The 13,315-nt window shown below is 39.8% G+C and overlaps 1 protein-coding gene across 1 annotated transcript in view; it reads left to right on the top strand.

Annotated features, from left to right (window-relative positions):
- PDE11A (phosphodiesterase 11A) overlaps positions 1 to 13,315 on the top strand; it is a 376,450-nt gene continuing 363,135 nt past the window's right edge. The window contains exon 1 of the mRNA XM_055308352.1: positions 1 to 897. Coding sequence (XP_055164327.1) covers positions 1 to 897 — 897 coding nt within the window. The remainder of the gene's footprint in view (positions 898 to 13,315) is intronic.

Here is a 13,315-nt window from a genome sequence, read left to right on the forward strand (position 1 = left end):
ATGACAGCCCCCCACCTGGACTTTGGGGAGGTGGAAACTTTCCTGGACAGACACCCAGAGTTGTTCGAAGACTACCTGATGCGGAAGGGGAAGCAGGAGACGGTGGAGAAGTGGCTGCAGAGGCACAGTGGGGGTCAGGGGGCTGTAGGCCCAAGGCCCGCGGTGGCCGGTACCGATACCGGAACCGGCAGCGGGGCGCATGGCGGTGCCACTGGACCAAACGGCTCTGCCAACAGCCAGCCCGCTCCGGGTGGCGGGGACGGTGGCGGGGTCCCCCTGAGTCCCAGCTGGGCCAGTGGCAGCCGGGCCGATGGGAGCCTGCAGCGGAAAGCTTCTCAGAAGGAGCTAAGGAAGAGTTTTGCTCGCTCCAAGGCTATCCACGTGAACAGGACCTACGATGAGCAGGTGACCTCCCGGGCCCAGGAGCCTCTGAGCAGTGTGCGGCGGAGGGCGCTTCTCCGGAAGGCCAGCTCCCTGCCCCCCACCACGGCCCACATTCTCAGTGCCCTGCTGGAATCGAGGGTGAATCTGCCTCAGTACCCCCCTACGGCCATGGACTACAAGTGCCACCTCAAAAAGCACAATGAGCGTCAGTTCTTCCTGGAACTGGTCAAAGATATCTCCAATGACCTTGACCTTACCAGCCTGAGCTACAAGATCCTCATCTTTGTCTGCCTCATGGTGGATGCTGACAGCTGCTCTCTCTTCCTGGTGGAAGGGGCAGCTGCTGGCAAGAAGAGCTTGGTCTCCAAATTCTTTGATGTGCACGCAGGAACCCCACTGCTGCCCTGCAGCAGCACAGAGAACTCAAACGAGGTGCAGGTCCCCTGGGGCAAAGGCATCATTGGCTATGTCGGGGAGCATGGAGAAACGGTCAACATTCCCGATGCCTACCAGGTAGGACTTTGCATTGCCCCCCTTCCAGAGCCCTGTTGGCCTGTAACCTAAGCCTTCTGTTCCCCTTTGGCATCCAGGAACACATTAATTTGGATTCTTTACAATACTAATCTTGCTACTTAAATTCTTTCCAAGTTTAGACCAGTGAGAGTGTTATACACCATCTTTGATATAATGGTCTTTTCCTAACACACAGTGGCTTGTGAACAGTTCATATATCACAAGGACTACATTTTGCACTCAATAATATCACATTTCTCTGTCAAGATTCTTTGTCTTTAAGAATATCAGTGTATGGTTTCAGAATGCATTTGTGAGGTGCTCAAAAAAAAAAAATCTCCAGAATACTAGTGTTAGTCTGAAGAAAATGGGATGTTGGTGTCTCTGATGTATTTTGGGACTGTAATAAATTTCATTCTCATTCAAAGTTGGACAAGAAACAAAGTACCAAACTACTTTCACATCTCTTTAGTTTAAAATTGCATACATTTCAAGGTAGGGAAGAAGAACAGAGGAAAATCAATGGAGCAAAGGGCCTCTGACCCATTTGTGCCTTTCTAATTGTTTCTGTTATTGAATTTAGAAAGGTTGGACAAGTAGAGGGATTATTTATCTTAAGGTTTGAGTGTAGCATTATCTGTAGTCAGCTTTTGACAGGACTGAGCAAGTAGGTTTTTTTGTGAAACAAACAAATAAAAATTGATAATTTTTTAGCAAATCCAAAGGCAATCAGCAGGGTAAACATGCTAGTTTCAAGTGGACAAGGAAACCCAACTTGCTGTTTTCTGGTATTTTTCTAAGCCTTTCATTTTCACGGTGATTTGAACTTGCTATTAGATGCCAGATCCAAAAGCCAGTCAGTTCTAATTTCTTCAGTATCTATTCACTGAACATGATGAAACTGGATGTGTTTTCTATGAGACTTCTTTAGGGTTCATAGGAATTGAAAGTTCTTATCCTTGATAATGAAAGTTTCATGGTCATTTGATGAGCACTTCTTCCAGTATCTAATAGAACTACCTGTTTCTCTGAGTTTGGTTGCTGTTGATCAGAATAGCAAAAGTGGTGGGAAGGACACTGAGGGTAAAATTTTCTGTATTTCAGCTGTAAGTTGACAATTTACGTAGAAAATTGAGTTTCAGATTTTTGTAAGGTACCTGTCAGTATAACAATTTCATAGGGATGCCTGTCAAAATACCATTTCATTAAACTTTTGTTATTGATTAGGTGCATTATTCATTATATTCTCCTTGAGGACTGATAGTTTTAGGTCAAGCAACCAATGAATAAATTTTCATAAGTGTCTGTTTCTCTACGATCTTGGAAAGCCATAGGAAGAAATGGAAACATTTAAAAATTGGTATGTTGAAGATTCTTTCAAAAGTTGAACAATCACAAAGTCTTTTCTTTTCCATTACTTCCATATTCTTATTGTGTACTTGGGCAATAAATAAATAAATAAATAAATAAATAAATAAATAAATTCCCTTCCTAGTTGGATGGCACTTGTTAAAGCCCAGAATTGCAATCTATTCTCTTCATTGCCTTCACTTTTCTTGTTCTTCCCCAGTTGATATTCTCTCATTTCTACAGCCTTTATTTCTTGCTCTCCTCTTTTGACTCCCAGCTTGTATTTAACATTGTCCACATAACCATCTTTTCTCTCAGAGTAGAATTCCCAGCTTTCTCAGCAGTTGACTTGTCTTCCTGCTGCCTGGAACTGTGGCTAGAGGTGTTATCAGAGTTACAGATTTTCAGGTTTGCAGCAGCTGGTATTTCTTCTGGGCCCTACTAGTACTCTGAAGACAGAGTGTAAAGTAAAGTTGCCTTTGATATTTGGAAGCTGACAATTTGAAAGGAGAGTCCCCAGGGTGGCATTAAGGGCTTTAAGAAGACGAGGTTTTTGGGAGGACTGGCATGAGGCAGGTGGGGGACGGTGTAGAGTTTGAGATCTGTTTGGGTCATGTCTTGTCTTCATTTCGACCTGGTCAGAAAGTTTCTCTTTTCTTTCATCACTGGCTTCTACTATATATTTCTATGTTTTTAACTATATTTCTATGTTTCTGCATTTTTTTTGATACTACTCTTCTTCAAAAAAAAAACTGTTTTTTTTTCTTTATTATGATACACCATAATACGCAGTCACCATTAGTGTGACCTTGGGAGAATTTCTTAATCTGTGAGTCTCAATTTCCTCATCTGCAATATGGGAATAATAACATCTACATGGCAAAGATAGGATAATTGTTTGGAAAATAAAATGAAGATTGCATTACATCCCCTAAAACAGTACCTGCCACATTGCAGCTGCTCAGGAAATGGTAACAATTTGTGATGATATGATGATGATTAGTCTGCTAGAATTGTTTTTTTTTTAAATTTTTATTTATTTATGATAGTCAGAGAGATAGAGAGAGAGAGGCAGAGACACAGGCAGAGGGAGAAGCAGGCTCCATGCACCGGGAGCCTGACGTGGGATTCGATCCCGGGTCTCCAGGATCGCGCCCTGGGCCAAAGGCAGGCACTAAACCGCTGCGCCACCCAGGGATCCCTGCTAGAATTGTTTTATCCTTACCTCATTTTCAATTGCTTTTCTCCTTATCTGGGACTGAGGGGTGGACTCAGCACATTTTGACCAACCTGCTCTTTACCTGAGCCATGTTCCACCCTTAAATTATGTTAGAATTGTCTTTACATTCAAGGAAGACAGAAATATCTACCCTTCTACCCTTTATTTCAGATTCCTCTAAATGTGATTGGTAACAATTCACCCTATCTTATCCGATCAAAAGTCTTATGCTTTTAGGAACTTATTCAATAGAAACTTTTTACAGAGTTATACTAATGTTGCTTTCTTCCTAAATTCTAGCATTTTCCCCCATCCTTTCCGTTTTCTGACTCTTATAGGTTTCTCTTAATGAAAACTGACAACCTTTCAAATATATGTTCTTTTATCAGTGTCGTTGTAATTCTGATCATATATAAACATTCTGAAGTTTCTTTGTAAAAATATAACCATCCTCTCTGATTCTTCATTGCCTACTATGTTTTTAAGGTGTTTCTTGCTCAGATTCAACTGTCAGTTTTTTTTCTTCTTCAGGAAATGAAATTTTGATCATACAGAGTTTCAAAATTTAATCATTTGAAAATTAGGCTGATGATCCTCTTGGGTTCAGGATATGGGTGAGAGAAAGGCCTTAAAGATACTAATGAAATTATGATAATAAGCATGACATTCTGGAGTCAGGGGTAGACTATTTAATGAAATACTAAAGTTGAATAAAAGTTTTGATAGCAAAAAAAAAACCCTTAGTTTATTTCATCATTTTTCATACTTTCCTCAATTTGTCCAAAAAAACAGACTTGGAATCAGAAGAAAAAAAATTGCAAGTGGAAAAAAATTCATTTTAGGTATCCAGTATGGATCACAGTGACTGCAATTTACCTTTTTTCTTTGACAGTTATAAGTTATTAAACAGCCCACTTTAATATAGTAATGAAAAAATTGCCCTCAAGAGGTTGAAAGTAAGAGCACTCAAGTAACAGGTGTTCTCTTTGAGATTATTCTAAGCATTCAGAATATAGCACTTTAAACATTAATAAAAAGTGTGAGATGACATTTTTGTTAGTGTTGATAATGATGATACAGGTGTTAGATGGGCTTTGGGTCTGAAAAGCAGCCAGGATGTTTTGTTAGGTGAACTGGGAGGAGGAAAGGAGATGACGCAGAAGGGTTACAGGTGTGCCAGGCTTTCAGAAAACCTGATCTGTTTACACTACAGATTCATTTATTCATTAGTTCCAACAAGCATACACTGAGCACCCATTATACCTAAGGCCTGGGTAGGGGAACTGTGGGTATATGCAAAGGTGAGAGTATGTGCTTTTTCCCCTCCAAACATTTATATTGGAGGGGCATATACTATATGCAAACAAGTACATACCAAGTGCTATACTTAATAAATGTTGCAAACTAAATGATTAGTCTCAGAGAGGAATGGAGTCCTATTATATCTGGTCTCATGATGGAAGACTTCATGGAGGAGGTGCCAGTCAAGCTGAAAAAAGGATTAGATTTCACTGTTGGAGATGATTGCGGGTTTCAGGGTCATGATCCAGGTGTAGCAAAATGGCTTCAGTAGAGGCACAGTAATGAGCAAGCACAAAATGTGTATAGGGCACAGTGAGTGGTTTAATCTGCCAAGGTATTGCCCATGCTATAGAATGAATATGCAAAAGTAAGATGAGGGTAAAAGAAGAAAGAACCTTGAATCCTTGACTAAAGAATTTGGATTTTACTAACAGTCAGTTAGCCAATGACTAACAGTTACAGGGAGCCCTTAAGAACATTTTAGTAGGATCATAGTGTTTTGGGTACCCTGGTGCAGTAGCTGAATGGATTGTACAGGGGGAGGCTCAAAGCCATGGAAATAACTAGTAGTTCATTACGATGGTCTAGTGGAGCCATGATGAAGAACTGAACTAAAGAACAGTGGGAATGGGCAGCAGGGGACTAATGGAAGATGTTCTGCAGGTTTGGATTTGGGCTAGGAGGAAGGGAAGTTAATAATACTCTGGGTGATATGGAGAAGAGTGATGTTGTTATCAATAACAAGAAAATAAGGGATCCCTGGGTGGCGCAGTGGTTTGGTTTGGCGCCTGCCCGGGATCGAATCCCACGTCAGGCTCCTGGTGCATGGAGCCTGCTTCTCCCTCTGCCTGTGTCTCTGCCTCTCTCTCTCTCTGTGTGACTATCATAAATAAATAAAAAAAATTAAAAAAATAACAGGAAAATAAGCTGGGTGAATAAAGATTCTACATAGAGCCAGCTACATAATTTGTGGAGTGTGGTGCACAATGGTAAAACAGGAGCCTGGTTGGCGGTGAAGTTAATCTCTTCCTAAGACTGTGCCAACCTCAACCCCCAGCAGCCATGTAATCCCCTAGTGATTTCAACCTCCATCCTGAGCAGCTCTGTACCTGCATTTCGGGTAGGCAGGAAGCCCTCATTGAGTTCCCTGCCTAACTGGTCGTAATGCTGCCAGTTCTGGGTAAGGATGATCACAGCCTTGCTCCTCTCTGTGATGGCATGGTCATGCACCTGACCCTCCCCACACTCCTACCCAGATCCCAAGCAGGAGCAGAGGCCAATGGTATAGGTAGGGCTGTGGGCCTCTTGGGGGTGTGGGCTTCTCACTCAACCGAGGTGATGTGGTTGTAGCCCCCAGTCTTGAGGGAAGAGTGATGAGATTGGAGGCCAAGGGAGGCCCAGGATACCATGGAGCATGGGTAAATAATCAAGAACTTGTTATGGGCAGGCACTGGGGGCGAAGACTGAGTGTGAGCCAAGGCTTCAAACTTTGGGGTCATATACCATTGTTCCATTGGACTTCACTTGGCACAAATTCAAAGATAAAATTATTAAGAGTTTCATACAGCACAGCATTAAACCTCAAGCAGGAGGCCCCTATGCAACGGCACCAGTCACGTGTCTGTGAAGCTGGACCTGAGTCTGAGTCATTCTGGGTGTTAGGTGGAGAAGTTCAATTTTATTTCAGCTAGTGTCTACTGCTTCCTTTCACATGGCCTCAGCTCCATCCTAATTAAATTATGTGCCATTTTCAATGCCTGGATTGTGCTTTTCTATTTCTGTGCTTTTCATCTTTTCTGCCAGGACTACTCTTTCTCCATATTTTCTCTGTCAAATCTTGCTTTGCCTTCTCCTAATATAAGAAGAGAGAGATGATTGCTTATCTTTGAAGAGACGGAAAACAAGCAAACAAAAATTATACACAAAGTTGTGTTTAAGAATGTATTCTATTATACTAACATTTATTATATGTATTAAATACAAATATAAATAATGATATTTTATAATTTGCTTTCATTCAATTTCATTTTAGAATAATCTCCATTGAAATAACTAGATTTAAAGATGTTTGACTTCAGAAAGAATTAATTTCATATACCTAGAAAATTCAGTGACGACTATGCTTCCTTCCCTAATGAGCCGGTGCTAACAAACATGGGTCTCTGGTCCTGTAATTGAGTTGCTGAGATTTGCTTAAAAGGCAGATGTTGATCCCACCTCAACACTAGTATTAAAAGGAGTTACATGCGTTCTTGTTTCAGCCTTGCACATAATGTTTTAAAAATTCCCTAAGCCCACAAACATGTTCACTAGCCCAGAACCAGAATTGGTTTTGTGCTTGAAGCAGGAAACATTTGCTGTTTCAGCCCCTCTTCCTGACAGACACATGATCATGATAAACACAGTGACAAATTGCATTTGCTGCTTTGTACATGAGGATAGATTACAGAGAAGTACAGTTCCTACAGAATCATGGGGAGGTAATTTAAGGTTAACTTAATTTTTTCCCAACCCATAAGCTAAATGTTTACTAATCTGACCAATTTATTTTGGTTCCTAAGGTTTGGGTCACCTGTTTATTTACAACACTGGGCTTAATTTGGAAGTTAGTGTTTCATGTTTAATATAGTGTTGAAAAGTCATATGAAGCTTTCCTCTGAAATAGCTTTGAGTTGTTTTACAGAAAAGTCAACAAGATCTTGACATCCACTACTTACTACTTCAGTTACTTATTTTAAGGGTGGTGTTTTGCAATATAACCACATTCTTTTGGAAAGTGGAATTTGAATCATAAACGAAGCCATTTAGTCATGAAAGGGTGAGTTGGGTTTCTAATATTTTAGGAGAAACGTTGGTTCCTGGCCATTGATAGCCATTCAGGCTAAATTTATCTTTATTTATTTTGGGGATTAAAATAGTAAAGAAAGTTTCCTAGTATTAAAAAAGTGTATTTTTTATAATTCCATGGTTTCTTATTAATTGGTTGGTTTCAGTGATTGAATAGTGGTTTTTATATATTAATAATAAATTCTGTTTCCTATCATAACATATAGCTTTAGACTGTTGCAAATTTAGTACAAGAAATCTTTTTTTTTTTAAAGATTTTATTTATTCATTCATGAGAGACACAGAGAGAGAGAGAGAGAGAGAGAGGCAGAGACACAGGCAGAGGGAGAAGCAGGCTCCATGTAGGGAGCCTGATGGGACTTGATCCCAGGTCTCCAAGATCACACCCTGGGCTGAAGGCGGCACTAAACCACTGAGCCACCCAGGCTGCCCAAGAAATCTTTTTTATCTAAATGATAAAATGAGGAAGCTTTGAGAGCTTTTTAAGGGTGTCAATTTTTTAAGAATTAAAATATGATGATAGAAGGGAAACTGAAGCTCCACTGTGGATTAACAATAACTATATTTATGGAGCACTAATTATGAGCCAGGCATTAGCTCATTAGCAAGCATTGTCTCTCTTAATCCTCTCTACAATTCCCATAGGCAGCTATTACCACCATCATTTTACAGAAGGAGAAACTGAGGCTTGGAAGGGTTGAGTAAGACCTTTGGACTGCAGAGCCTCCATGTCCACCATTTTCAGTGTGGCCTCTACTGACCACTAACTATGGTATGCACACTCACATCTGTCCCTTTGCCTTCTTTTCTCTGCCAGTTTAAATCCTCTCACCTCTCAAAGCCCCACTTCATGAAGTTCTTGCTAATCCCTGCCCCATCCCACCCAAACTAGATAGGACTTCTCCCTCTTTGATCTTCTGTAATGCTTCCTATTTTTATAGTATCATAACTATTTGGATGCTACATGACCTCTTGACCATGAATTCTCCAAGATTAGGATCATGACTTCTTCATTTCACATTCTGCAATACTTCATATATGGATTAATGTAAATCTATTCAACTAAGTAGTTACATGGATACACCCTTTATGTGGTCATTTCAACCACCTCCAAGCACAAAGTTCAGCCTGTGCAGGCCATATAGATAGCTAAGCCAGGAAATTCATCCCCTGAGCACATCTCTTACTCTTTAAACTTGATTTTGTAGATTTTTTTTTAAATAGGGCTTACAAAGCCCAGATAACTGGTCAATTATCTGAATTGCTTGAACCTGCATTAATCAAATCTTCATATAATTGCTGGGTTCCTATCTCCTCACCCCCTTCATTTTTATTTTTATTTTTTTTTTTTTTTATTTTTACTTTATTCCATGTGGAAACCATGGAGAAAGTAGACTGCTGCTAGCCAAATACTAAAGTAGCAGCAGCCCACTGCCATCTTCTTGGCCAAAGCATAGGATGGAGTATGACTATTCTGGCTAACTGAATTTTCTAGTTTTCTGTGATTACCCCATTCATGCAGTACAACTTCTTAAAGATAAAACATTCCTTCAAGGATAAGGTCTTACGGATGTTAGAACTTTTCTCTGAAAGTCTTTTCAGACATGAGAGATTATATTTATCAACCTTGTAATTATTTATTTTTCAGGAACATTGCACTTTCAAGTTTATCGATGACATTTCTTATGTTTCACATACTCTCAGAAGGTCTCAAAAATTCAACTTCTGAGATGGTTGAATTTGCAAACTACTCATTCCAAGATGTAGTTATTAGATGTCCAGAGAGCATGTCCAAGCAAGAGCTATCTCTTTCCCTTGTATTCCCTATAGTTATTATCATTAATAAACTGGGCTGGTTGCTATCCCACTTCTCCATCCCTCCTTCCAGCTGAAATGACAAAGTATCCAACAGTAAACAATACAACTACCCTTGTTATATAGAAGTGAACCTCCATCCCTACATCTGAAGAGGTGGGTGCAACCACCCAATGTCACTCCGTGTTTGAACCCCAGGGTGAGTTGAAACCAGGATGGCAAAGAGAGTCTTCCCTGGCACAGTGATTCATAGGAGTCAGCCTTCTGGCACAGAACAGAATAGTGAATGGTGACAAGAGTATCTGAAGAACCAAAGGGGGGCTATCCAGAGTCATGAGGATATTTAATAGTTTACTCACCACGAATGTAAGTGTGTGCAGAGACCAGGTCAGGTGGAAATATCCATCTTTGATTTGAACACTGAATGTCATCAGTGTATAGAAAATAGTGATTGAAATCTGTTGAAAATGAGTTCAGAAATGCCTCATTGGTGTTTGGTTATCTTGTTCTGTCCAAGTAATTTTGTTTATTCCCAATATGCTATTTCCCTGAGGAAACTCCATAAGAGGCAGCCTGGGCCAATCACACCTAACAGGGAAGAGATGACTTTGGTTTAGTTAATGGAACCTTTTCCCTAAACAACCTGATTAATAAGCCTATTTGTTTGAGAATTGAATTCGTCAATTACTAATCTCGTTAAATGGTAAAAGCCATCAGCATGGTATAGAGCATGCTCTAGACTTAGAGATAGGAATCTTGAGGTCAATTCCCAGTTCTGCCTTAGAATTTTCAGCTGTAATAAAGGGATAGTATTTCCAGACATGTCTATCCCACAGTATTTTGTAAGGATATATTTATTAAATCCAATATTAGATTCTAATGAGATAATGAGAAAGAATATTCAAAAGGATAAAGTAAGCAATGTAAGACCTTATTCATGTTTTTAAATGCATAGTCAAGCAAGCTTTATTCATAGGGCCTGACCCTGGAAAGGTCCTTGTGCATGAAACGATAACTTTGATTTTAAATGTGGTAGTACCTGTATTGATCAAATTTTCTTATTTTCCATATTCTTGATGTTATGGTTCTTGGGGCCCTGATCCTGCAAAGACTGACCCTCTCAAGGGTAGCTAAATCCTAGAGATAGTGAATGACTCCCCTGCAATTGCACCTGTGATATACAAACCAACCAACCCAAAGAGTGCACATCCCCAACAATCTGCTTTATCAAACTCACACACCAAGCCAGAATCCCCCTGTTTATGTCACCCCAGGGCCAAGTCTCAGACTTATAGTCCAGAGCCTGCTGAAATTATTCAAACTATATGATAATAGACTGACTCAGGGACTCTACCTGCCTCTGCCATTTCTTCCTAAGAGAACCCTAGTAAGGGCTGACTCTGGTCCTTACCAGTGTGGCCCTGCATGATGTGCCATGCCTCCTGTGTTTTAAGGATCTGTGAGTATAACCTTCTTCCTTCAAGACAATCATTTCCATGTCTGTGTTTCTTACCATAATGGATTAAAACTAGTCTCAGGCACATTTTAGGATAGTACCATACATATATGATGCCTTATACATAGGTAATGATTACTTTAAACTGTAAAGTAACCAAATGCTTTGAATGAATTTTATACTGTCAGTATTTACTGGCCATAATACATATTGTGCATTTGACAAGTGTAGTTATGTTAATTTTTTTACAACTGATGAATATGCCTATTTTTCTAGTATAACATGTAATCCCAAAAGTATGCATTGGGTTTCTGTGCTATAAAGTCTGCCATAAAGTCTCCAGATTGACCATTTGTACTTTTATTCTTTTTTTTTAATTTTTATTTATTTATTTATGATAGTCACAGAGAGAGAGAGAGAGAGAGGCAGACACAGGCAGAGGGAGAAGCAGGCTCCATGCACCGGGAGCCTGATGTGGGATTCGATCCCGGGTCTCCAGGATCGCGCCCTGGGCCAAAGGCAGGCGCTAAACCGCTGCGCCACCCAGGGATCCCTGTACTTTTATTCTCGAAAGCCTAAAGATTAAAGTTTTTTTTAAATTTTTAAAAAAGATTTATTTGGGAGAGAGCGAGCATGAGCAGGGGGAGAGGCAGAGGGAGAAGTAGATTCCCCACGTAGTGGGGAGCCCAACATGGGGCTTGATCCCAGGACCTGCAGATCATGACCTGAGTTGAAGGCAGACACTTAACCACCTGAGACACCCAGGTACCCCCTTAAAAGATTTTTTTAAATGACAGTATTTGGATCTAGTACTTGTAAACTAAATAAATTGTGGCAGCCAACGTTAAAGGCTAAATGAATACTAAATCATGGTGCATGTAATCAAGCTCTAACAATTTATTAGGCTAGGTGGAATCTATGACACAAATTTATTTTAAATCTATTGACTATTCACCAAACAGAAGATAGGCTTTCTTTATTTTATGTTTTTCTGTTTGGATATGTTGTTAGTGTTTTGCTGTGCATTATCCTTATACTTAAGCTACTGATATTTATCAAATTGTCAGAATGTCTTAACCTTTACTTTTTTCAATTTAAGGAAATTAGATGTTATTCCTTTTTCATTTAAATGGCTGTATACAGTTTAATAACCTAATAGTTTTTATGAGTATTTGGCAACTTAATGTGCATGATTACATATTTAAAGTTTTAATAACAGCTGTAATGGAATTAAGAACTGTAGGCTTGGGACATTGTGGGAAAGATTATCTCAGGGTTGCTAAGGAAACCAGTCTAGGTTGTTCTGCATAAATTCTTCTGGAAAGATGAAGCTGTAATCCCATCTCTAATGGCCACCTTTATAGAGTATATACGTTTCTTACGTAGATGCTTCTTTTTGCTTCTAGAGAACCACTAAATGATAGGATATATGCTTCTTGCATCTGTTAAGGCTGGTTCCTTTTTCTGTCTTCTGTGAGACTGGGGTCGGATTCTTCCCTCACTTCCTCTTCTCTGAGCACTGGCTTTGAAAGTCCAGGGTAGCTATAGCATCCCCTTTTTATTATAGCCCAGAGATTAGCATACAGAGAAGCAAGGAAGAGAGTGACAGTGAATGTGCCAAGCATTGGCCAAGCAAGCCAAGAAGCACAGAATCTCTGGAGAAGAGGGTGATAAGCACAGCTCGGGTCCAAGGAATCTTTCCCCTCTCTCTTTTCATCCATTTCTTAAATGAGGAAACAGAGAAGCAGCTTCTGGATTTGGTCCCTTTATGTTTTCCATGCCTGCTGTGAGTCCCATTGAATAGTCAGAAAGGAATTGGCACTCAGGGGAGTGCCTACTAATTTAAAATAGAAAGGGCAGGCAAACATTTTTCCACCTCTGAATTAACCAAATTGAGATGATCTGCTATGTTAAATTAAAGAACAAAAAGGTCAGCTGGGGAAAGAGAAGCCACTGTCATCACAGAGATGTTTCATACCTAAGACCTTGAGTTTCTGTTGAAGAAACAACCAACTTTATTCTTAGAGATAGCTTTGAAGAATAAAGCATTAATGTATGTAGCGATATAACAAAATTAATCATTTCTTGTGACAACTTTGTAAGGCTGTATAACTTAATGCAAAATTACATGGAAATCATTTGATGAAAATGTATGGAAAGATATGAAGGTATAAAATGAAATAGACATGCTTTCTCTTTAGCAAGTGAAGGTACAGTTTGCTTCCAAACCACCTCCTCTCTTTACTCTTGATTGTTGATCTGACCCTTCTCCTTGAATGCTAACTTAGCATTTAACTACGGTATCTGGCATATAGTAAGTAGGTCCTTCTTGGTGAATCATGTTTGAATGAATGGAAGAGCCCTATTGTAGCCTTCATTTTGTCTCAAGAGTGACATGCCCTGATGAGACCATTATGTAGCTAAGAGTG

The sequence above is a fragment of the Nyctereutes procyonoides genome, unplaced genomic scaffold (genome assembly GCF_905146905.1).
Source record: "Nyctereutes procyonoides isolate TBG_1078 unplaced genomic scaffold, NYPRO_anot_genome, whole genome shotgun sequence".
Taxonomy (NCBI): Eukaryota; Metazoa; Chordata; class Mammalia; order Carnivora; family Canidae; genus Nyctereutes; species Nyctereutes procyonoides.